At 40.3% G+C, this 25469-nt stretch overlaps 1 protein-coding gene across 10 annotated transcripts in view; it reads right to left on the bottom strand.

Annotated features, from left to right (window-relative positions):
• The window catches only part of AHI1 (Abelson helper integration site 1), a 159891-nt gene that overhangs the window by 4879 nt on the left and 129543 nt on the right, over positions 1–25469 (bottom strand). For 9 of the 10 annotated variants that reach the window (XM_054721679.1, XM_054721681.1, XM_054721685.1 and 6 more), the window contains one exon: positions 8009–8064. In XM_054721679.1, the coding sequence (XP_054577654.1) occupies positions 8009–8064 (56 nt within the window). Of the gene's footprint in view, positions 1–1031; positions 1115–8008; positions 8065–25469 lie in introns of those variants that run through there. The other variant, XM_054721680.1, reaches the window with a different exon arrangement.

Below are 25469 nucleotides of genomic sequence, written 5' to 3'. Positions count from 1 at the left end.
ATCTAAAAATCAAGTGAATAAAAAATCTGATGAACAGAATAAACTGGTGAATATAATAGAATCAGGGTCATAGAAAGGGAGTGGACTGACAATTCTCGGGGGGAAGGGGGTGTGGGGGGTGCGGGAAGAGACTGGACAAAAATTGTACACCTATGGATGAGGACAGTGGGGGGGTAAGGGCAGAGGATGGGGTGGGAACCCAGTGGAGGGGAGCTATGGGGGGAAATAAGAGGAACAACTGTAATAATCTGAACAATAAAGATTTATTAAAAAAATAAAAAAACATTTTTCTTGAAATATTAATGTTTATTGCATATACAAAACAAAAAACAACAAAAAATAATAATAACCCTGGACATGGAGCCAGAAGATCAAGGCCTAGTTTAGGCGCATTTTAGCAGTGACTCAGACCATGATTTCTTTACAGGTAGAAAGAATAGGCTGTGGAAAATTTCCAAAATTACTTTTATTTTAAAACAAATAATCAAATAGTACATATCAAATAGGTTGGCCATGCAAACACATTTTGTCCCACTTGATTCTCTCAGTGGGAAAGTTCTCCCCTCTTGTTTCAAATTCTAATCCTGTATTTCCTTAGGTCCCCTGGGACTTCCCTCTTTTCGTATACCTTCAATGTCTCCTCTCAAGGAACTCTTTCCCGTTTGTAAATATTCTTCTCATTCACCTCTCTATAAAGACCTTCTCTATCTCCTGAGCTTTCTACTAGTTACTGCCCCGCATTTCCTTTCCTTTGAAGTCAGCTTCTTGGAGAAGCAATCTATTCTGATGGTCTTGGTCTTTCCCTTTGGGCTGGAGACAATCTGATTCATGCTTCCAGGACTCTCCATCAAACCATCCTCTTGAAAGTCACAATTGCTGCTTCTCAGTTATCAATCCTGAAGGGCACTTTTCAGTCCTGATTTAACCTCTCCTCTCTTTGGCATTTGTCACTGTTGACCATACTCTTCTAACACCTTTTCCTATCGACTCAACTTTCTCCTAACACAACTTTCTCCTAGTTTTCCTCTTACCTCTACTAGGGTGACTTTTCGGCCAGTTTGCTCATTCTTCCTCACCTGCATATCCACGGCTCTGTTCTTTGCCCACTTGAGAACTACAGGAGGGAAAGATCAGCAATAGGGAGCCAGTAAGAATGCTGCTAGCTCTTATCTAAGACAGTGGCAATGGAAATGGGAAGGAAAATCAGTGGGAGGCCCTAAGAGAAAAACATTTGACGCACTATACGAGTGATTGTATGGGGGGGTGGGGGGTGGGGGGAGGCGAGAGACAGGGAGTTGCTCAAAATAATTCAGACATAAAACTTTAACTGGTTGGGCTCTTTCTTAACCATGACAGGGCCTTTAAGGAGGTAATTAAGTTTAAATTAGGTCATAAGGGTGGGGCTCTAATCTATAGGACTGGTATCCTTATAAGAAGAGGAAGAGATGCCTGAAATCTTTCTCTTCACACCTGCACCAAGGAAAGGTCACATGAGGACACAACGAGAAGGTGGCCACCTGCGACCCTGCTGGAATCTGGAAGTTACAGCTTCCAGAACTGTGAAAACATAAATTTCTGTAGTTGAAGCCACCCAGGCTGTGGTATTGCCATGGCGGCTTGAGAACACTAATGTGGAGATGTATAGGTAAGTAAAATGAAGTCAGATGACTGAGAAGAAAAAGGTCAGAAATTATAAAGATGAAAGAATGAGTAAAGTATATTTAAGAAAAGAGTAGACTGATGAGTGAGAAAGGCTGAAAATGAGTATGACACCAGGTTAGTGTTCTAATAGCGCTGAAAAAAAGGACTGATGATTTACAATCTTAATCAGTCTGAAGTCCACCCTTTCGGCCTATCTCCGGGGAACCTATGCTGTAACATTAAAGTAAACTCAAACGTCTGTGCAGGTCACAGTGTAAGGTGAATGAAGGAAGCTACAGACAATACAACAGCCCTGTGACAGGCTGGAGGTGGGCAACCAGCCACGGGAGCAGCCCACTGTCTCAGCTTCAGCTGGCGGATGTCATGAAAGAATGCACAGTGTGGATTATTTTCAAAAGAAGTCAGAAGTCTGCACTTATGTAGACTCTTTTTATACTTGGACAACTAATGAAATGACACACATGCACAGTGGACCCAACCAAAGATACCAGGAAAGAAAACTTGAAAAGACATAAAACATCCAGACCATTGATTGCAGCTAACAAAGTAACAGGAATCAGATTTACTTCTTGCCTAGAACAACCAAAAAAACTGGACAAAATATATGAACCAACAATTTTCAAGACACTAAATCAGAAGCAACAAAGAATAGTGTTTCCCAAGATATGGAAAATAAAGGAGATGAGCCCTATAATGGCCCAGTTTATCACATGTTTATCACATGTTTCCAGGCCATGGCACCGGGAGATGAAACCTGCATGGAGCCTGGTGAGAACATGAGTAAGAGCTGACAGTCTGGGAAAACTAAAATGGGCAGAGTTCATGAATGCCAGAGGACACAGGCTCCTGGTGAGCAAACCCGAAGACCTGCAGGGCACTGATGAGCGCATGTATCTAGAAAATTCAGGAGCAGGGCCTGTACCCACCAGCCGGCTTGGAGAGCCTCACCACTCAGAGGGCACTGGGAGAGGGATCGTGTCAGTAGTGAGGAATAAGTAGCCCTAGACCAGTGGTCGGCAAACTCATTAGTCAACAGAGCCAAATATCAGCAGTACAAAGATTGAAATTTCTTTTGAGAGCCAAATTTTTTAAACTTAAACTTCTAACGCCAATTCTTCAAAATAGACTCGCCCAGGCCGTGGTCTTTTGTGGAAGAGCCACACTCAAGGGGCCAAAGAGCTGCACGTGGCTCATGAGCCGCAGTTTGCCGACCATGGCCCTAGACTAACGAAGGTTCTAGTCCCACCCTAAAGGCAAGACCTGAAAGGATTACACAGTTTTCAAGCAGCTTAACCACATTCCAGACAGAGCTCAAGAATATTTCTGGGAATACAAAAATATCTAGCAGCCAATGATAAAAATTTCAGTGTGTGGCATCCAATATAAATTTACCAGGTGTGGGGGCAAAAAATAGAAAAATATAACCCATAATAAACACACACACACACACACACACACACACACACACACACAGGGAACTAACTCAGACATGACACAGACGTGAGAATTATCAAAGACATTATCACAGTTGTAATTGTATTCCACCTGCTCTAAAGGTAAAGTAGAAACATGGAAGATATATAGAAGACCCAAAATGAATTTTTAGAGATGAAAGTTAAAATGTCTGAGATGAAAAATATTCTGGATTAAAGGCAGAGTAGATATTGCAAGGAAAAGATTAAACCACTTGGAAGACATAGCAATAGAAACAATGCAAGATGAAACACAGACAAAAAGGAGTTTAAAAAATAAAGCATTAATGAGCTGTGGGACATCTTTTTTTAAAATATGCTTTTATTGATTTTTTTTTTTTTTGAGAGAGAGAAACATCAATTGGCTGCTTCCTGCATGCCCCCACTGGGTACCGAGCCCATAACCCAGGCATGTGCCCTGACCAGGAATAGATCCAACAACCTCTTGGCACATGGATGACGCTCAACCAACTGAGCCACACTGGAAACATGGGGCATCTTCATATGGCTTAACATACATGTAATTGGAATCTACAAAGAAGAGGAGGGAAACAATTGGGCACAGAAAAAAGAAAAAGGCAGAAGAAAAAGTGGTCCCAAATGTTCCAAACTTAATGAAAACTATAAACCTACAGAACCAAGCTCAACTAACCCCTAGCACAAGAAATATGAAGAAAATCACAACTAAGCACATCATAATTAAAGTGCCCAAAACTAGTGATAAAGAGAAATCTTAAACATAGCCAAAGTGGGGGAAAACATGCTATGCAGAGGACCACAGATAAGCATAACAGCCTATTTCTTGCTGGTATCTTTCCAGTAACAAACAAACAAACAAACAAACAGCAAATCTTTCAACACAGAACTGAATACCAGATGAAACAGCTTTCAAAAAGAAAGATGAAATAGACCTTCATAGACATGCAAAAAGTAAAGGTATTCATTTTTAGCTATCCAACACTACAAGATATGTTAAAGGGAATTCTTTAGGCAGAAGAAAAAAGATAGATGGAAATGTGAGTCTACATAAAAGAATGAAAAACATTGGAATTGTAACAAAATGGGCGAATATGTAAGACTTTAATATTTTTTATCTCTTCAAAAGATGGCAGTTTAATCAAAAAGAAAAATAACAGTGCAGTGAGTGGCTTATAGGATATATAGAAATAAAATATATGAATACAGCAATATATACATATCTTACCTAATAATAGATAAACATGTAAATTGACCGTACCTCCGCTACGCCCACAGCCAATCAGAGTGAGTATGCAAATTAGAAGGCCAAAGATGGCAGTCGCCCAACTGCTCCAGGCGCTGAGTGGCCAGGCAGGGCAGGACGCCTGCTATGAGAGGGAGGGCAGGGGGCGGGGGGCGAAGGGATCTATAGGAGTGGAGTGTCGCAGTGAAGACAAGATTGCAGACTCCGGAGTCTGCAGCGAAGACAAAGATGGCAGACTCCAGCTGGAGTCTGCAGGGAAGCAGCGAAGATGAAGACGGCAGACTCCAGCTGGAGTCTGCAGCAAAGACGAAGAAGGCAGACTCTGGCCAGAGCGAAGGCCTGGGTCCCGGGTGCCGGAGGAAAACCGGTGCTGGAAGCCAAGGGAAGGAAGGCCTATTGCACGAATCTCTTCGTGCAACGGGCCTCTAGTTGCCATGTATAAAGAACTATGGGAAAATATGAGAAAACTGTCTCACCAAAAAGAGAATATCACTAAAGAAACAGAATTTACATAAGAAAGAACACCAAATCTATATAAACTCTTCAAAAAAACTGAAGGGATGGGAATTATTCCCAATTCATTCCATGTGGTTAGTTTACCCTGATACCAAAACCAGACTAAAACATAACAAGGAAAAAAACTACAGACCTGTGCTCCTCAATAACAAAATGCAAAAAAATTTAAATAAAATTTTAGAAATCAAGCCAATTCATGCTAAGAATGAAAGTTGGTTTACTATTTAAATATCTATGTAATTTACCACATTAAAACATTAAAAAACTCATATGGGTATCTTAACATGCAGAAAAAGCATTTGACAAAAATCCAACATCCATTCCTGATACAAACTCTTGGAAAACTAAAAAATGGAGGAAACTACCTGAAAGGGCATTTATGAAAAAAAGCTCTATAATAATATCATAATGAATGGTAATAAAAAGAGACTGGAGCTTTCCCACTCATTTTCCATAAGGTCAGGAAGAAGAATGTCTACTCTCATGGTACTTGGGTTCAATGGACTCAGTTAAGTTAAAGAAATAGAGATGACTTTTTGGTACATACTGGGCTATAAATAGTACTCACTAGCCTATGGTTTTCAAGTCATGAGAAATGTATCTTAATTCCACCTTATTCTAAGAAACTGTGAGTACAGGGAAAGCCCAAAGGCTTTAGATGAACTGGAGCATTTAGACATATCTGAACTTCTCATGAAAACTTAGTTTCAGAAGCTCCTCAAACACTCTGTGTTCGAAAGGAGAAGGCAAGCTGCTCTGACAGCCTTGAGAAGCTGGGATGTTTGTGAGGTTTTTTGAACTTGAATCTGGAGAGTATGGCAAGGATCTCTGTATCACTTAGAAACAGGTATCCAACGTAGTCAGAGTGACTACAGTCTTTAATTCACATATGAGGTAAAAAGTTTTAAAAACCTGTTCAAGCACACCACGAGTATTGTTCCCATGATATATTAAATGTGGTCATTTTTTGTTGTTGTTGAAATAGAGTTTGTCCTTATTGTTCCAGCTTTTTTTAAAAAAAGATTTTTTATTGATTTCTAGAAAGAGAGGAAGGTCAGGGGGAGAGAGAGAGAGAGAGAGAGAGAGAGAGAGAGAAACATCATGTGAAAGCAAAACATAAATTGGCTGCCTCATGCACACCCCTTTTTGGGGATCGAGCCCAAAACCTGGGCATGTGCCCTGAAGGGGAAATGAACCCAAAACCCTTCGGTGCATGGGATGACACTCAGTCAACTGAGCCACACTGGCCAGGGCCAGTCTCTATTTTCATATGTGTAATCTCTCATTGAGTATAATCTCCTCAGGGCCAGTGACTGTATTATCAACTATTATGTACAATTTCAATTATTCAGAGACTGGAACTGAAAACATACCTGAGAGATAAAACAAAAACAAAAACCAGAAAGACCTGGGATGTGTTTGGACCTTTTGACAGATAAAAGAGGGAAAGCCTGAAAAGAAACGCAGATGAGGAAAGAGAGGGCTTACGATCTGGTACCAGATAACAGCCTCTCAGATCCTGTTCTCCTCATGGAAAAGAGGGTTCAGAACACTGGGTCTGCATCTCTCCCAGGGCAGTGGGGAGACTCAAATGTGATAATGTCAGTGACTGTGCTCTGAAACGATACAGGGCTACATATAGTGAATGGACTTTCTCTGTCAAAAAGAAAGATTTTAAACTTACAGCAAAATGGTATGTTACCAAGGAGCCTGACAACACTGAATATAGTTACACACACACACACACACACACACACACACACACACACACACACACCCCTGGGAATCAGGAGACATAGGTCTTGGTCCTAGGCTGACATAAATGTGCCCTGTGCAATTTGCACAAGACCTTTCCTATTAGTTTTCTTGATTATAAAACGGGGAATACAGAAAGAATTTCTAAGGCATCTTCTAGATCATGATTCGGTGACTCTTTTAAATGTCATTTAAAACTCATGCTTATCTCTTGTCTGTAGACTGAAATACTATCTTGTAAAATAATGCATGCTTTCATTTGATAATTCCTGTAAATTAGACTGTAATCTGAATCAGAATTTTTGAGCCGGAAAACATTATTTTTCAAAATGTCAAAGTGTGTAACAGGGTTAACTTGAAAAAGTATTTCCCTGAAAGAAACGCAGCAGGGATTATCTGTGTGCATGTGTGTAAGCATTCACTCATGTGTTATGGGGGTGATGGAAGGGCACGACAGATAGCTAATTTGTTCTAGGCATGTTTGAGGCATGTGATAGTTTGCTAATAATGTGTGAGTATAAAGTTTGGGCTTAAAATTAGGTACAAAATAATCTGCAATGACAAAAATTGAGAAATATTTGGGGAATGTTTTGATGTGATTTTTTGAATTTAAAAGAGGGATTTTCTATTTATGTATTAAATGATTCAGCAAGTAGCAAATAAAAATACAAAACTTCCTAAAGATCTTTTAAAATAAATACCTCAGAAAAGATTGCTCAAATACATTAGACATTTGTAGAAAATGTACAATGGTAGTGTTCTGGGTACTAGCTTTTTTTCTTTAATGCCTAAAAATAGACATTTCATAATTTTTTTTACCACATAACCTACTTGTTTTCAGTTAATGTCATTTCAAAAGTTACTTAAACTAAGATAAATGGCAAAATGGGTCCACAGAAAGAAAACTTTAGTGTGATATTTTAACTTAATTTTATTTCTTACAACTTTTCATACACTTCCTCAACATCCAACCATTAAAATATTCTCCTCAAAGCTGCTAAGCTCTTTTATTTTTTAATTATTATTATTTTTTGATAATCCTCACCCGAGGATATTTTTTCATTGATTCTGAGTGAGTGGAAGAGAGACATCAATGTGAGAGAGACACATTGATTGGTTGCCTCCTGCACACACCCCGACAGGGGTGGTGACAGACTGCAACCAGGTACGTGCCTTTGGACCCATGACCCTTCAGTCCACAGGCCAATGCTCCATCCACTGAGCCAAACTGGCCAGGGCAACAGCTAAATAAACTCTTTTAAAAATCAATGATCTGAAACTTAACAAGAGTGTGATGTTTTGAAAAGGAAAATGAGAAATTGTCCTTAATAAAAAACAACTATTTATCACTGTAAATTATTTAGGAAGAGAAGTTGCTTACTGTGTCATAGATTCCAAGCCCCATCTGAAATCCTGAGATTTGTCCTTGTTGACTGACTGTTGTAAAAGAAGAAAAAACAAACAAACAATAAGTCAAAAATTAGAGAATATGACCAGGTAATATTCACATGCTGAAAACCTACCAACTTGCTGAAGGAGAAGAGAGCATGCCAGGTTCTGAACACAACTAAACTAAGGAGACCAGATTTTAACATTGGTAGAGCGGGACACCATTGACCAGGGGGGGAGGAGGTGCTTCTTCTTTTTTTTTTTTTTTTAATATATTTTATTGATTTTTTACAGAGGAAGAGAGAGGGATAGAGTTAGAAACATCGATGAGAGAGAAACATCGATCAGCTGCCTCTTGCACACCCCCTACTGGGGATGTGCCCACAACCAAGGTACATGCCCTTGACTGGAATCGAACCTGGGACCCTTGAGTCCACAGGCTGATGCTCTATCCACTGAGCCAAACCGGTTTCGGCCCGGGGGAGGGTTCTTGATTAAAAATTTGGTCTATATTGTAATCGCTTTTGTTTTTTTTAATAAAAGAAAATTCACTTCTTAGATCATCGTTGAATTTGCATCCTCTTTTCTTACTCATTATGTTAAAAATCTAAAAAAAATAATTTAAAATTATATTATAAATTATTATATACATATTGCTTAAAAACACAGTAAGTAGGTACATAATTACATGAACATATTTTATTGTTAGTTTATAAATTAAATTAATTTGATTGTTATAAAGTAAATATATTTTAAAAATTATTTTAATCCTATATTTCTTTCTAAATAATAAGAATACTAACTTGTATTATTTTTCCTCTGAATTTGCCGTAACGTAAGTCATAAGTGTCACTTTCAAGGCCGGCGCTAGACTTTTTGCCGCCACTATAAAATATAAATAATACGAGTACTGTCTGCTAAATTCAAGAAAATGTATGTATTTATGAAATAAATAAATAAATTACCTAAATTATCTGAATAGCTGATTTGTAATGACATCACTTGTTTAACTAGCTTACTAGCACGCAGTACGATGTGTATCGTCTGAGAGACAGTTACAAAATGTTTTCGTCGTTGCCAATCCCCAAAAAAAGCCATTGTTCATTAAGTCCAAACAATGGTGGTCGAATTCCAACAACTGATCAACAATGCGAACTTTGATAAGCAGTTCTCGATAATCAGTTCTCAACAATTATTTTTTATTATTAAAGTTTAACATTGTAAAATTAACAAAAATAATAAAACTCATATCCTGGCTAAATAGCCACATGGCCGCCGAAAACCATATATTCCCTTCCCGTTCTCCCGCCGTTCCCTAGCTTGTCGTGCCTTCTTTCCAAAAATTGGGACTTTTTTAAAATGCCGCGGGACGCAGGACAAATTGTTAAAAATCGGTACTGTCCCACCAAAAGGGGGCGTCTGGTCACCTTAAACTAAACCAACAGTTCTCTTAAGCACTCTGTAAGGAAAGCCAGCTTACAGGTGCGTGGCAAACAGAGTCCTACAGCATCAGCCTAAATCCTATCTAATAAAAGAGTAATATGCAAATTGACCATCACTCCAAGACACAAGATGGCCACACCCATGTGGTAAAAAATGGCTGCCCCCATGTGGACACAAGATGGCCACCACAAGATGGCCTGCAGGGGAGGGCAGTTGTGGGCAGTTAGGGGTGACCAGGCCAGCAGATGAGGGCAGTTGGTGGAGACCAGGCCAGCAAGGGAGGGCAGTTGGGGGGGACCCAGGCTTGCAGGGGAGGGTAGTTGGGGGGGACCAGGTCTGCAGGGGAAGGCAGTTGGGGGGAAAATCAGGCTTGCAGGGAAGGGCAGTTGGGGGGTAACAGGCCTGCAGGGGAGGGCAGTTGTGGGCGATCAGGCAAGCAGGGAGGGCAGTTAGGTGTGACCAGGCCGGCAGAGGAGGGCAGTTGGGTGAGACCAGGTCAGCAGGAGAGGGCAGTTGGTGGGGACCAGCCCTGCAGTGGAGGACAGTTGGGGGGCCCCAGGCTCGCAGGGGAGGGCAGTTAGGGGTGACCAGGCCTGCAGGGGAGGGCAGTTCAGGGTGACCAGGCCTTCAGGTGAGGGCAGTTGTGGGGGACCAGGCCTGCAGGGGAGGGCAGTTGTGGGTGAGCAGGCCAGCAGGGAGGGCAGTTAGGGATGACTGGGCCAGCAGAGGAGGGCAGTTTGGGAGACCAGGCCAGCAGGGGAGGGCAGTTGGGGGGGGACCAGGCCTGCAGGAGAGGGCAGTTGGGGGGGACCAGGCCTGCAGGGGAGGGCAGTTGCGGGGGACCAGGCCTGCAGGGGGGGATCAGGCCTGCAGGGGGGGCCAGGCCTGCAGGGGAGGGCAGTTGGGGGGGCAGGCCTGCAGGGGAGGACAGTTAGGGGTGACCAGACTAGCAGGGGAGGGCAGTTAGGGGCAATCCGGCCGGCTGGGGAGCAGTTAGGCATCGATCAGGCTGGCAGCTGAGTGGTTAGGGGGTGATCAAGCTGGTAGGCAGAAGCGGTTAGGGGCAATCAGGCAGAGGCAGGCAAGCAGTTGGGAGCCAGCAGTCCTGGATTGTGAGAGGGATATCCAACTGCCTGTTTAGGCCCGATCCCACCGGGCGGTCGGACATCCCTCAAGGGGTCCCAGATTGGAGAGGGTGCAGGCTGGGCTGAGGGACACCCCCCCCCATGCACGAATTTCATGAACCAGGCCTCTAGTTATTCTAATACTACTATATGGTTTGCTACTTTAGTTCATTGCATCTTGACTTTGTAATCTCTTCAGTATACTCTGTATTTTCACAGTCTACTCACTCTACTATATGCAAAATATTGAATCAGACTTCTTTGAATTTTCTAAAAAAGGGGTTCCAAGTATCTTTTATTAATGACACCACTGTGAGAAAAACAAATACGTAAGTGCTCTCAGTGGTGCCGAATTATACTCAGTTAGATGGTTCCTCAAGAATATGAGCATTAATTCCAAATGCAAGTATACTGTGGAAAAAGGGTGTTTGTTGTAAGACAGTTTTTTATAAATTAACCCAATGTTGCCATAAAATAGACTGCAAATGTTTTCTATAGAAAATTCTGTTATGAAAAGGGTCCATTTAAAATTCACATAAAAATGTAAATTGTTACTCTGTTCATGTTTTGAATTACAAACAAATTAAATCTATACTAATAAAAAAGCCTAGATGGCATCTCGCCCTCGCGTCATCACAAGATGGCCACCCCCATGCTGTCACAAGATGGCTGACACAAGATGGCCACCACAAGATGGCCGGCAGGGGAGGGCAGTTGTGGGCAATCAGGCCTGCAAGGGAGGGCAGTTGGGGGCGAACAGGCCATCAGAGGAGGGCAGATGGCGGCAACTAGGCCGACAGGGGAGGGCAGTTGGGGGCCATCAGGCCAGCAGGGGAGAGCAGTTGGGGGCGACTAAGATGGCAGGGGAGGGCAGTTGGGGGCGATCAGGCTGGCATGCAAGGGCAGTTGGGGGTGATTGGGCCTGCAGGCGAGGGCAGTTGGGGGCAATCGGGCCTGCGGGCGAGAGCAGTTAAGGGTGATCAGGCCGGCAGGGGAGGGCAGTTGGGGGCGATTGGGCCGGCAGGGGAGCAGTCAGGCGTCAATCAGGCCAGCAGGGGAGCGGTTAGGGGGTGATCAGGCTGGCAGGCAGAAGCAGTTAGGGGCAATCAGGCAGGCAGGCAGGTGAGCGGTCAGGAGCCTGCAGTTCCCGATTGTGAGAGGGATGTCCAACTGCCAGTTTAGACCCGATCCCACAGGCAGTCAGACATCCCCCAAGGGGTCTCAGATTGGAGAGGGTGCAGGCTGGGCTGAGGGACAACCCCCCAGGGCACAAATTTCGTGCACCAGGCCTCTAGTTATATATAAATGAAAGTGATATGCCATATGTATTTATTTAAATTAAACAACTAAAAAACGAAATCCAAAATGAAAGAAAAGGAGTACAACCTTCTCTTTCCATTTTGAGTAACTACTGCTTGAGTAACTACTGCTTTCCCAGTCTTATCTCTACTGAACCTTGTTTTGCCTTTTTAGATTTCTTCCTTAACAATTAAATTTCTATAAGATCATTCTTCAGCAAGAATGGATACCGAATGCCTTTAAACAAATATTACTTTTCTTATAAAAAAGGTTTTAAAAGGATATTGTGTTTTTCTGGACTATAACTATGTTATACTAGAGGCCCGGTGCATAAAATTCATGCACGCGGGGTGGGGGTGTCCCTCAGCCCAGCCTGCACCCTCTCCAATCTGGGATCCCTCTCACAATCCAGGACTGCTGGCTCCCAACTGCTCTCCTGCCTGCCAGCCTGATCACCCCCTAACCACTCCCCTGACAGCCTGATCGATGCCTAACTGCCCTCCCCTGCCAGCCTGGTCCCCCTCCAACTGCCCTTCCCTGCAGGCCTGGTCTCCCCTAACTGCCCTCCCCTGCAGGCCTGGTCACCCCTAACTGCCCTCCTCTGCCAGCCTGGTCAACCCTAACTGCCCTCCCCTGCTGGCCCGATCCCCCCCAACTGCCCTCCACTGCAGGCCTGGTCACGCCCAACTGCGCTCCCCTGCAGGCCTGGTCCCCCCAACTGTCCTCCCCTGGAGGCCTGGTCAACCCCAACTGCCCTCCCCTGCAGGCCTGATTGCCCACAACTGCCCTCCTCTGCCGGTCATCTTGTGTCCACATGGGGGCAGCCATCTTTGACCACATGGGGGCAGCCATCTTGTGTGTTGGAGTGACGGTCAATTTGCATATTATGCTTTTATTAGATAGGATTATTGCTAGCTGTACAGCATTAAATCAAGCGTATAATAAAGACAAGAATTGAAGAACAAGAAGACTTATGACAAAAGAATGTAGTAAGAGACCCAATTCCAGAGAATACTAAAAGGAACAATAATAAACACTGATTTTTTCCTTCCAGCGAAGATGATCCGACTCAGTTAAAATGTGTTTGAGGGGGAAAAGTACAAAAATATAAAAATTTCAAATTCAAGGAGTAATTCAGATTGCAGAATAACTTGCCTGCTTTCAACCCAATAGACTAAGAAGCTAAGAAAACCATCAAAACCTAGTTCAAAAAGCATCAAATATTTCTTCAGTTTTCTATAGACTTATGGAATAAGTGCCAAAAGTAGCCATCAAATTAAAGGTAAGATACTTTATTCTTTTCATGGTCTAAGTATTACTTCTATCTCTTTGTCCATGGCAAGATAAGCATCTTACCATAAATATACTTATTTATGTATGACATTTTCATAAAACTACTGGATTAAAAACAAACAAACACTTAAACAATAGCTCTACTTAGAATTTGAATTAGTCCAGAGGTTGAGGAGACAGAAGTCAAACTGAATTATACTTCACTAAGACAACGCTACTTTTAATTACTTGATGTGACCTTGACAAATGAGTATAACATACTACCATGTGCAGGTTTTACCAAACCTATTTTTAATTGTCTGTTCATGGGAAATGGATGCTGTGCCATCCTCAGAAAGTTTGTCTTATGTAGGTTAAACATTGTCCCTGTCATCTTCCTTATTGTATTACTGCATTACTGTAACTGACATATCCAAATGTGCATGATGCAAAGGTGGCTTGTGTTCAAACCCTGTGAAACCAAATTAGTAGGGTATCCACATTACAAAGTTTTAACACTTATTGTAAAAGGACATTTATTCACTCATTCCTTGGTCTCAGCAGTAGCACGCCATATAGTTAGTCATGGAGGCAGAAGGAGAGGGAAGGCGGTGTCTCTGTGAGCTGTTTTGTTTCATCACTAAACAAAAACGTTCCCAAGGCTACAATGCCATCAGCCCATAAGCACCCCCATCATCAACAAAGCCAAAGAGCATGACTGCCCTTCTTTCCCGCCTGTCCACACAACCTCTCAGACAGTTGTTTCGTGACTTCCATTCCTCTTCATGGATACCCTGATTTGGAGAGAAAGGGATGAAGAGAGAAAGATGAGCAAAGCAAAAGAGATGAATAAAGGGATGAGAACCTCGAGACTCCTGCTTCCCCAAACCTCTCAACTTCTGATGCTTTTAAATTTAGATGCAGCGAGACTTAAACATGAAAGGAATGATTAGCAGAATGATTTTAAGTGCTCTTACTGATTACATGGAGATTATCCAAGAAGAAAATAACTCATAAATAGCTCTGTAAAAGAGAAATGGGCCATGCAAACAACTCATCCCAATATTTCTTATACACTTGAAGAATGAATGGAAAATCAAGTAAGTGTTCAATTAATGCTTGCTGTAACTAGCACACCAGCTTTAAACAAAGCAAATTTGATATAAAAATAGTATAGCCCTAGTTTTACATGCTGTTTATATAATCCCGATATCTACCTTTTCCAAATAATTCAAATCCATAATTTGTTTATATCCACTTTGTAGGATTTTTTTAAAAAGAGAGAGAGAAAAACAACAACAACAATCAGGGTTGGTGGTTACATTCTAGCCTTGGTTCTGTCATTAGTCCTCTTTGTGACTGAAGTAAGCTGCTTCTCTTGGGGGTCTGTTTTTTACTTGAAAATGGACAGCAGGGGCTCAGAATGGAAGCAGGAACTATCACAGCACCATTCTCTACTTTACAGATGAGGAAGTGGAGGCCCAGAGTCACCAAAGGTATAGAAGAAGCCTGAAGGTTACGGTCCTGCCTTTCAAAATGATTTAACAGCAAAACAATTGTCCAGTACAAATTTGTTTGAAAGCCTCATATATAAACACTTAAAGGTAGAGGTACTCTAGGTAAAGCAAGGTTTGGTGGCCTGGCCCATCCTAGAGCTGAAGAATCAGGAACTACACAGAGTTCGCAACTGGACTAGACAACTTCTTCAGGTCTCCTCTATTGCTCAAGTTGTGTTTCCAGGAGCACAGTTTTACAATTTTAAATAGTCATATAGATTTGATGTTGATTCTTTGATCTTAAAATTTATTATAATATGAGTTGTATTTCATGCTAAATCCTCCAATTGCAATGCTTTCACTTAAGGACAAAAATATTCTTCTGTATTAAGATGCAGTTTCTACAAATATACTAAAAGGTGAAGACCTTCACTGTGATGCATAATTTGTAGTTTTGGATACTAATATTACCCATTACACAACACATACTTGTGGAACACCACTCTACCAGTGAGGCACTGCACTGGACACCAGGGATACAAAGCCGGGAGGCTCAAGGAGCTTATACTCAAAAGGGGACAGGCATGGACACAGCTAACAAGGCAGAGGGAGATAGATGCTATGACAAAGGTGAACAGAAAACGTGTGTGGAAAAAGAACAGAAGACTTGAATTGTAACTGAGGCTTTTGAAGAAGGATTCAGAGGAAGGAGCATTTCGTTAGATCTTAAGGGATAAATTGAAATTCTGATAATTGGAGAAGCGCCAAAAAATACATAGTTCGAGAAAAGGGGTTGAGCAAAGGTTTGAGGGCTGTGTCTGCAGGGCAGCAAGCATACTCAGGAGCCTGTTTTGGAGGATGAGGAAAAGTAAGCCAAAACTTCTACTGGGATCTCAAAAAATTCATGAAATTTGGACTAGGTAGACAAATGTAGAGTCAACTAAAATTTCTGAGCTGGTAAGTCATGACTTGATTTCCATTTTAGGAAGGTTTCTCCAGCAGGCAGGTAAAAGGTTCATTGAGGCTGGAGCATGGAAGAATGAAGACTGCTGTAGGCAGGGATCAGGGGGCTATTTCATAGCAATGCCCTTCCCAAGCTCTTCCCCCTCCAAAAAATCTGGAATCCTTTATTGACTTCTACTCTTTGTCCTATTCATTCTTTACACTTCATTATTCCCATGGATTCACCAGCACATTTATGCTAATGACTTCCAAATCTATACAATGAACTCAGATCTCCTGTTTTCTTCATAATGATTTGGCAAGCGTTAGTTTTCACCAAATCTTATAAACATAGTTTTTCTAAAACAGCTGGATCCATAAAATTTCATCAAAAGTGCCCTGTAAGCTGACTTCTCTCTCTCTCTCTTTTTTTTTTTGGCAAGAAATATATTTATTGATTTTTTTGGAGAGGAAGGGAGAGGGATAGAGATAGAAACATCAATAATGACAGAGAATCATTGATCGGCTGCTTTGCACATCCCACACTGAGGATCAAGCCCACAACCCAGGTATATGACCGGGAATGGAACAGTGACCTGGTTCATAGGTAAGACGCTCAATCACTGAGCCACTCCAGCCAGGATTAAGTCTGAGTTTTCAAATCTCTCCTGAGTCCCATAGAAGCCTTTAAGAGATCTGCAATTGGCTGCTGTACATATACTCAAACTTCAACTGTCTCCAAAGTGAAGTTCTTATTTTCTTATACATAGAGGTGTTCAAATTGGAAACCTAGAATTCTCCTTTTCCTGCATGTGGATTTAGTTACCAAATCCTACTTTCTCAATGTTTGGCTTGGATTACTGCAATAGCCCTTCCGGCTCTGACTTCTTCCAGTACTGCTTTTTCCTAGTCTTTTTAGAGTTTCTAGAATGAGCTTTTGAAAGAACCAATTTGATGTCATCTTCCATGCTTTACATCAGTGGTTCCCAACCTTTTTTTGGCCATGTCCCACATAAGCATCTTTAAAATCCTGGTGTCCCCTTCCATGACATATAAATCTTATTATTCAAAAGTGAACTTTTATTCATGTGGAGGAAGCCTAAAAGGCCATTAACTTGGTCTAAACAAGCTTTCAAAGAACATGGCATCCATGAAAGAGAAAAATAAAAGAACAAAAGGACAAGTATTGAGGAAGAAACCACTAAGAAATCGTTAAAAAATAATAATAATATGAAGTGATATGAAAAATAGCAAATAAAGTTTCAAAACATATAATAGAGAACTGAAATGCATAAATATGCCACAATATGTATAAATATCCTGTATATAAGGCTCCTAGGACCATAAGAAATGCAAAAAATTCACTGTTAATAACTCATTCTTGAATTGCTCCCCTTAAAAATCAAATTGCCCCCCCCCCCCCCCCGCCATGGGGCATGTGTCCCACAATGGGAACCACTGCTTTACATCCTTTGTTGTCTCCCTACTGACCTTTAGGATAAAACCCAGCTCTTAAACATGCCGTACAAGAACCTTCCTGATTCTGTCTACTTACTTGTTGAGGTTCAGCTCTGTTTTTCATTTTGCATCCTAAGCTTCAGCCATGATGAAATATCTGTGGTGGCCCAAGTGTATAATCCCTTAGAATATATCTGCTCAGTTTGCGTCAAAGTCACTTTCTCCTACAAAGCTCAATTTAGAAATGAACTTCTCTGGAAAGCCTTTGCTGATTTCATTATGCTTAGGTCAGGGACCATTTCTATTTGTTCCCCTAGCATTTAATATAGAACTCTATCAAAACATTTCTATTATACTGTAAACCCCCCTGATGTTTGACTTTCTACATGCTATTTTAAGAGAGAATTACAGAATTACATAAATACAGAGAAGGCAGGCATGAGAAGCTGAGGCAGTTAATGTTGAATATCTTCTCTTTAAGAAAGTATGGAGACAAAGTCAAGTTGGAGTAAGAGCTTAAGAGCTTGAGAAAGGTGGACATTATTTTGACCAGCCAGGCACTGTAAGGAATGGGATAGGGAGTCAGTTAGGAAGAACATGAATGAATGGTCAAGACCATGGGCCTCATTAAGGCTGGAATCAGAAATATGACACAGACAACTAATACAATTATGTGACTTTCTTCAGCAATGATAAAGTTCCAGAGTAGAAGTGAGAAAAATGGATAACTGGTTTACCCTCAGGCCTGGGGACTGGTAAGACAGGTGTGCAAAGTCACACACACCAAGCACAATGTATGCATCTGGCATCAAACAGACAAATAATTGCTTCCATGCATTTATTTCCTGGTGGTCTAAATGACCTGGTTTGAAGAGAGTGAAAACTTATTGCAGATAACCGAGAAGGCAGGAAACATCAGAATACCACCGCCCCCCCTTTTAATAAAGAATGTTTTTATTGATTTTAGAGAGAAAAGAAAGGAGAGGGGGAGAGAGAAATATATTGATTGGCAGCCTCCCACACACCCCTTACTAGGATTTGAGCCCACAACCTTGGCATGTGCACTGAACAGGAATTGAACTGGTGACCTCTCAGTGCTTGGGGTGATGTTCAACCAACTTAGCAGCACTGGGTAGGCCCTCTCCTCACCCGCTTTTGAATTTGTGCAAACTGAAGAATCATTTGGATCACCCAACTTATCTTTTAGACAGAACTATTCCCTAGAGATGGGAGATTAGGGAAGGAACCTGGAGATACTGGAGGAGACCTGGCAGTTTTATGAAGTCCATTGTCACCCTCTGTGCACTGCTGAACATCTGCCTGTGTGCAACTCCATCATTGCTGATGTCCCTGACAGGGGTCAGGTCTGACCTCAGTACAGCTGCTCCTATTGGTTTACCTGATCCTTTATTTAGTAAACATTTATTTATACCTGCTTCGCACCTGATACTAATAATTCAATTTTGAACAAAACAGCACCTTTCTTCAAGGAACTTTTAGCCCTTCTACTTCTATCCAAAAAGAAAGAAAGGAATAGAAGAAAAAAGTCATATACATGAGCCATGGGAGGAGAATCAATAAGTGATGCTTTCCCTTTTGACCTAATTTCCTTTACCTAATCTTTTCCTTCTTCAATCTTCATTATACTTACAGTCTGTCAGCAGTCCAATCTAATGATTCCTTATTCCTCATCATCTCAGTATGTGTACATGTGTGTCTGTCTATCTATCTGTCCATCCATCCATCTACCTACCTATTTGTATTAGCTTAAACAAACTTGTTTGGCCATGTGGTTTTTAAATTTGTTCTTCAGTTGCCTTCTTCTTTTTTTTTTTTAAATATATTTTATTGATTTTTTACAGAGAGGAAGAGGGATAGAGAGTTAGAAACATCAATGATAGAGAAACATCGATCAACTGCCTCTTGCACAACCCCTACTGGGGACGTGCCCACAACCAAGGTACATGCCCTTGACCGGAATCGAACCTGGGACGTTTTAGTCCGCAGGCCGACGCTCTATTCACTGAGCCAAATCGGTTTTGGCCAGTTGCCTTCTTTAACAGGTTTATATCTAAGCACAAACCATTTTGTTTTATAATATCTTTAACGTACAAATTTAGCAGCTAAAACAGACTAAATAATTACACATGGTATTTGTGGTAATTACAAAAGTTGCAATAAAAAAACCTTAATCCTGCCAGTGAGTTTAAGGACGGGTAAACGTAGCCTCCCTGATCTTGGAGGAATGCTTTCCCACAGTTATCCTGGGAATGATGCTGCTTTCAGGTCAGCGACTCTGAAGCTGGCATGGCAGGGCAGAGAGCATGTTTCACAAAGGAGATGCCGACATTTGGAGATACATTCTACATATCTCCTCTGTGTAAGGTACACCAATGTGTAAGAGGCTGCTGCTTAAGCGCGCCCATAGTAATGGGGAAGCAGAAACAGGGATAAAAGGAAAGAAAAGACTCAAGTACAACAAAGCTCAGTAAAAGAGTGATCACAGCAAATCTGTTGTACTATGTTGAATGAGATCTTTTATGGTATGTGGATAACAGAGACACTTAAGTAAAAACGTTCTTCCTTTTTATGTCAACTAAAGGAGAATGACATTAACACTAGAGGCCATTATGACACTCTCATTGTGAATGCTCAATAATAACAAGAACATTAGCATACAGTTCATTTTCAATGGCCTAATGGGAAGAGTAGCATACAGTTAATTTACCAAGCAAAGGAAATAAATGGTAGTCAAGAGCCATTTAATTAAGAGACATTTTTAATATAAACTCATCATGTTGAGCCTTGCACAGCTGGCTGGATACATCTCTATATGAATCTGCTGTTTTAAAGGAGGTCAGTCTATAGCTGCAATACAAATATTTCCATATTTGCCAGTAATGAAAAACATGAAAGCAAAATTCCATGAACAGGATCTTAAAATAAGGAAAATTTTTATTTAAGGAAAAACATATATCCACACACAATATTAGATACTTAAAAAAAATTAAAATAGAACAGTTCTCAAAGGTGTGTGTGCGTGTGTGTGTCAGAGAGAGATTTTGAAAATTTGGTAATGTCTGGAGGGCACTTTTCAGTATTATAACTGGAGGGCGTTAGTGTTTCTGGCACCTAGTGGGTAGAGGCGGAGATGCTTCTAAACATCCTACAATGCACATTCCCCCAAACAAAGAATTATCTAGCCCCAAATGCCAACAGTGCCAAGGTTGAGAAACCCTGGAGTGCTTGACGGAACAAGAGGACAGCAGATGAGGGTGTCGAGAACTTCTGAAAAAAGGTCATGCTGACTGCCGAGTCAGAAGACAGGGTGACTGATAAGCATCAATTCTGCCACTATCTAAAAGGACAATTTACAACTAGGAATGATTGGTTGGAAACTCTCCCAGTAACATCTTTCACATTTTAGATCTGTGATAGATTGTGAGAGGAATTTACTCATATTTAGGTTAACCTGTGAAAATATAATCATGAAGAGCAAACACTTTAACATTTTATAAAACAACCCTTACAGTCACTGTCAGAAGAGTAGTCGTGGGCCTAGTAGAACATTGGTTTGATGCAGCACATTACTCATTTTATACTTTTTGTACACTCATTATTCAAAGAATAAAATCTATACTTGACTTCTCAGAAGAAATGTCCTACAAATACTTTTCAATGGTTTATTGGAACAATTATGAACTCTTTATTGAGAATTTATATTATTCTCTAAACTGAGTTTTCATGGAAGGTCTGCATAAGAAAACTAGAGGCTGGGCTCAGAGCCTCAAATCACCTGAATAATCAGTGGGTTGCTAAAATTGAAAACAATTTCTCTCTTTTATTTTGTAAAAATATTAAGTAACTTAAGCTAGAAAGACATCAAGGAAATGATACATACCTAGTTTTGGGATGGAGATTGAAGAGGTATTCTCTCACAGTCCATTTATTTCAGAACCACTGGCAGTTATCTAGCGCCTACCCCAGGTTAGGTAAATTGAAAAGACAAGCAGCCTGGGAAGGGGGGTTATTCAGTTTGTTGAGGGTAATGGGGTCCTGAAAACTTGGAGGGGAATTGCCCAAAGGAAACTGGAGGAAGAGACAAAGCAGGGGCAGAAGTACACATGCCAAATACAACAGCCGAGGCAAAGGTATAAAGAAGAGAATAAGTAGCAGAATTGGTCCCCAGACCATTAAGAAAGTCAAGACCTAATGAGTTCCTTTCAGGGTAAGAGAGATTGTGAAGACTTTTAAAGTTCCTTTGAGTAACATGGCCAGTGAGGCTCAATAATTGAGCATCAACTCATGAACCAGGAGGTCACGGTTCGATTCCCCCTCAGGCACATGCCTGGGTTGCGGGCTTGGTCCTCAAGAGGGGGTGTGTAGGAGGCAGCTGACTGATGTTGATGGTTCTCTCTCATTGATGTTTCTATCTCTCTCCCTCTCTCTGAAATCAATATATTGTTTAAAAGTTCCTTTGTGTAGAGCAGTTAGAGACTATACTGCTGGGATCTGTGGTGTGAGGTGACACACTGCCTTTGCTGTCACATCACTGGGGTACCACACACTTTCTTTGTGGGACAAATATGTTTCAAATGTAAATGACATTTTTTGAAATCAATATTTTTCCTCAAAATATTTATGTTATTGAAACAAATTATGGGGGAAAAGAAATACATATCAGTGTTGCCTATACTGAGACTCTTTATGGGATACAAATAAGTTCTTTAGTTTTACTTATAAGATTTTGATTTTGGCCGAAACCAGTTTGGCTCAGTGGATAGAGCGTCGGCCTGCGGACTCAAGGGTCCCAGGTTCAATTCCGGTCAAGGGCATGTACCTTGGTTGCGGGCACATCCCCAGTAGGGGATGTGCAAGAGGCAGCTGATCGCTGTTTCTCTCTCATCGATGTTTCTAACTCTCTATCCCTCTCTCTTCCTCTCTGTAAAAAATCAATAAAATATAAAATAAAAAAGAAAAAAAGATTTTGATTTTGTCCTCTTTGGATAAAGAAAAAACATTCAATTATTCCTGAAATTTAAAAGCAAATCCAAGCATAGATTAATTTTATCTATTTAATATATCACATAACTGTTATTTTCTTTGATAAAATTACTAAACTAAAAAAGATATAAATTGATATAAGAAGGAGGCAATGCTAATTATGATTGCATTTTCAATGGTTCAGTGTACATTAACTAACTTCTAGATATTTGGAAAATCTATTTTGCCATACCAAAAATAACCACAGTCTACTATAAATTTGTTGTTGGATTTAACACAGTAATAAAATCATATTATTCCTCTGGTTAAAAATAATTTAGATGAACTCCTGGTATAAGGAACAGGAGATGGAAAAACATTTTTTTTTCTATATGAAGTGATTTTTTAAGATAGTGAAATATAGCACAATTAATCCAGGCTTTAATAAACTGTCTACTTTTGAGATGAAGAGGGCAAATGAAAATTAGATATTTTGTGAACACACACATGCTTACTGTTTTTCTGAGAGGTTGACAGAATTGCCAAAGTAAAATTTTGTGTGCGTGTGTGTTTGGCTGGAAGCAAAACCACCATTGTTATCTGATCCTTTTGGGTTCTCTCCTCTTGTTCTGTACTAGACAAAAAAGCAGCTGGCCCTTAATAAGTGGAATATGCACGCTGGTTTATGAACCAGCTCTCTTTTGAATTGACCCAGCCTGTTCTCACTGACTACATGCTAAATAAAAAACTGAAAATAATTAAAACTCTTACCACATGAAGAGATAAGTTTTAATGGATATTTTTATAATTGTCTTAGAATAGCAAAACTAATAACTATTATTCATTTAGTGAGTTTTTAGATAGACATAAGCAAAAGTATCATAGCAATTTCTCTACATTCACATATATAATCTAACATTCCTGTGCATAATTATTACTATATGTCTGGTATTTAAAAAAACACGACTTGGTTTTGTCAATGTTTAAACATTTATAGAAGATAGAGGGTAATTTTCTACTTGGATTTTAAAAAAATGTTTTTATTGATTTTAGAGAGAGAGGAAAGGAGAGGGAGAGAGAAACATCAATTGGCTGCTTCCTGCATGTCCCTACCAGGATCAAGCCAGAAACTGGGGCAACCCAGGCATGTGCCCTGACCGGGAACTGAACTGGTAACCTCTCAGTGCATGGGATCACACTCGATCAACTGAGCCACATTGCCAGGGCTGGGTTTTGTTTTTATAACAATAAAAAGAAGAAACCAAGCATTTTCAGAAATTAAAAAAAAAAACACCTGGGAATTTTAGGAATTAAAAAAATAAAAGAAAATTTGCCATTTTAGTAATTAAAACTGTTAAACAAACAATTGTCTGTGCTAATAAGAAAAGATATCCAAAATATATTATGAACAAAAATCATCAGAATATTAAGTATGATTCCAGTTTCATCAAAATATAGACATGAATTAAGACATGTATATTTACATGTGCAGAGAACATTTTAAACAAGAAATGCAAATTATAGTGGACATGGATATTAGGACAGAGTTTTATTTTTTATTTACAGTATTCTTTATTGGTTGAATTTTTTAAACTATGAGCATATATTACTTTAATAGAACAACCTAAAATAATTACATTAAAAAAAAGGAATTTAACAAATTTCCTCCCCAAATAAATGAATGATATAGGTATAGCAAATGATATAGGGTAGCAAAAAATAAAAAGCTTAAAAAAAATGTCCTCAAAAAAACAACCAAAAATCCCCAGAGTTGTTAGCATGATACATATTTTTTAAAGCTATCCTCCCAGATAGCACAAATATTCTTCCTCCTATTAGATCCAAATTTACAGCACAGTGTGATAAAAATGTTCTGGAATGAGCCTGAGGACAAGTCTCCTACTCTCATGTCCCTGTGGTATAGACAGTTACTGATTCGTTTGGGGATTCTCTAGCCTACGGTGGAGAATCACTAACTCAAGCCTGTCCCTTCCCCCTGCAGTGGGAGAGCGAATGCTTCCATCACCCACTAACATTTCAATGAACCAGATGAAATGTTGGAAGGGGCCTGGCACATTTAGCAACAGAACAGGTGTGTTCCACTTGGAAGAACTTAATAAGATCCAGCAGCTGCCAGGCTATTAAAAGGTATAATTTTACTTCTCATTCTGTAGTTTGAACAGAAATAATTTAAAAAGAAAGCAAACAATTCAGGAGGTTTCTTTCCTTTTTTCCTTAAAAGCTATAAAGACTAAAATCCTAAAGACTTCCACATGAAGAAGGGTACAATTAAACAAACATAATACAGGGATGTGAAAAATCAATGTTATTCAAAACGTGGCTAGCTGTCCAGGTGACGGCTGTCGGTGACTCGGTGGTGGAGGGAACAGGGCTGGCCTGAGAACATGGGGCCGTGCTCCTAATTAGGAGTGGTGTTTTGAACGTGACTCTTACAAACCTCTTGGATTTCGATTTCCTCATCTAAAAATGAAGGGAGTTGACTAGAATCACTGGGGATGATCTTTAGGTTCCTTCTATGTCACCAATTTTCTAATTCTATGAACTTAGGACCCTCCTCCACTTTAGTCACTTTTCAGAGACAACTTTTCATGTTCTTCTTTTTTTAAAAAACATATCTTGCATATGATAATAAAAATAAAACTTACGTATGAAATTAAACATGACAGAATTTGTGGTAGGTTTATAAGGCAGGATCTTGATAAAATCAAACCATATATATTCTGATAAAGAAAATAAACTGAAGACATGCAACTGTGCCAGGTGCTGAGGAAGCCCAGTTACACATTTCTCAAGGGCTGGCTGTTTGCGACATCACTCAGAGCACACCTGAGGCATTTCGAATACCTGGGACAACATTACCGGTTCTCAGGGACTTCTTTTTACATAAGTGTAGACCATTCTTTATACTTTTCCCCACAGGCAAATAAAACATTATCAAACTCTACAAGTGGTAAATTCCTAAGAGGAAAAATATATGTAGGAGTCTATTATAATGCATGGATTCAGACAAAGCAGACCAAATCAACAAAAGAAATTATGTATCTTGAATGTTAAAAGTCCAATCTGAGTTCCATCTCCTCCATGATAACCTTTCTACTCCCTTGTCCAAATGGATCCTATCTCTGCAACTCCCTTGTGTTACCTGTTTCATGTTTTTCAATGTTTTACTTTGGTATCTGTTAGAATCAGGGTTTGGACAGCAGTGGGTTAGCCTGAAGCACTCCTCAAGGGTCAAGAAGAATTGGTCTGTGGTGATATGGATATAAAGGTGTATTTTAAGCATGAAGATCAGTCTGTGAGAGGAAAAGGCACACAATACTATGATGTAGTGAGTTCTAAGTAGAGGAGTGGCATAGGCAGTGAGAATTGGGAGTCTTGGAAGCAGGTGAGAGGTCTCTATCATGGTAACACAGGA

Source organism: Eptesicus fuscus, chromosome 10 (genome assembly GCF_027574615.1).
Source record: "Eptesicus fuscus isolate TK198812 chromosome 10, DD_ASM_mEF_20220401, whole genome shotgun sequence".
Taxonomy (NCBI): Eukaryota; Metazoa; Chordata; class Mammalia; order Chiroptera; family Vespertilionidae; genus Eptesicus; species Eptesicus fuscus.
Note: the sequence above shows the minus strand (reverse complement) of the source record. Positions and strands in the feature narration are given on the sequence as shown.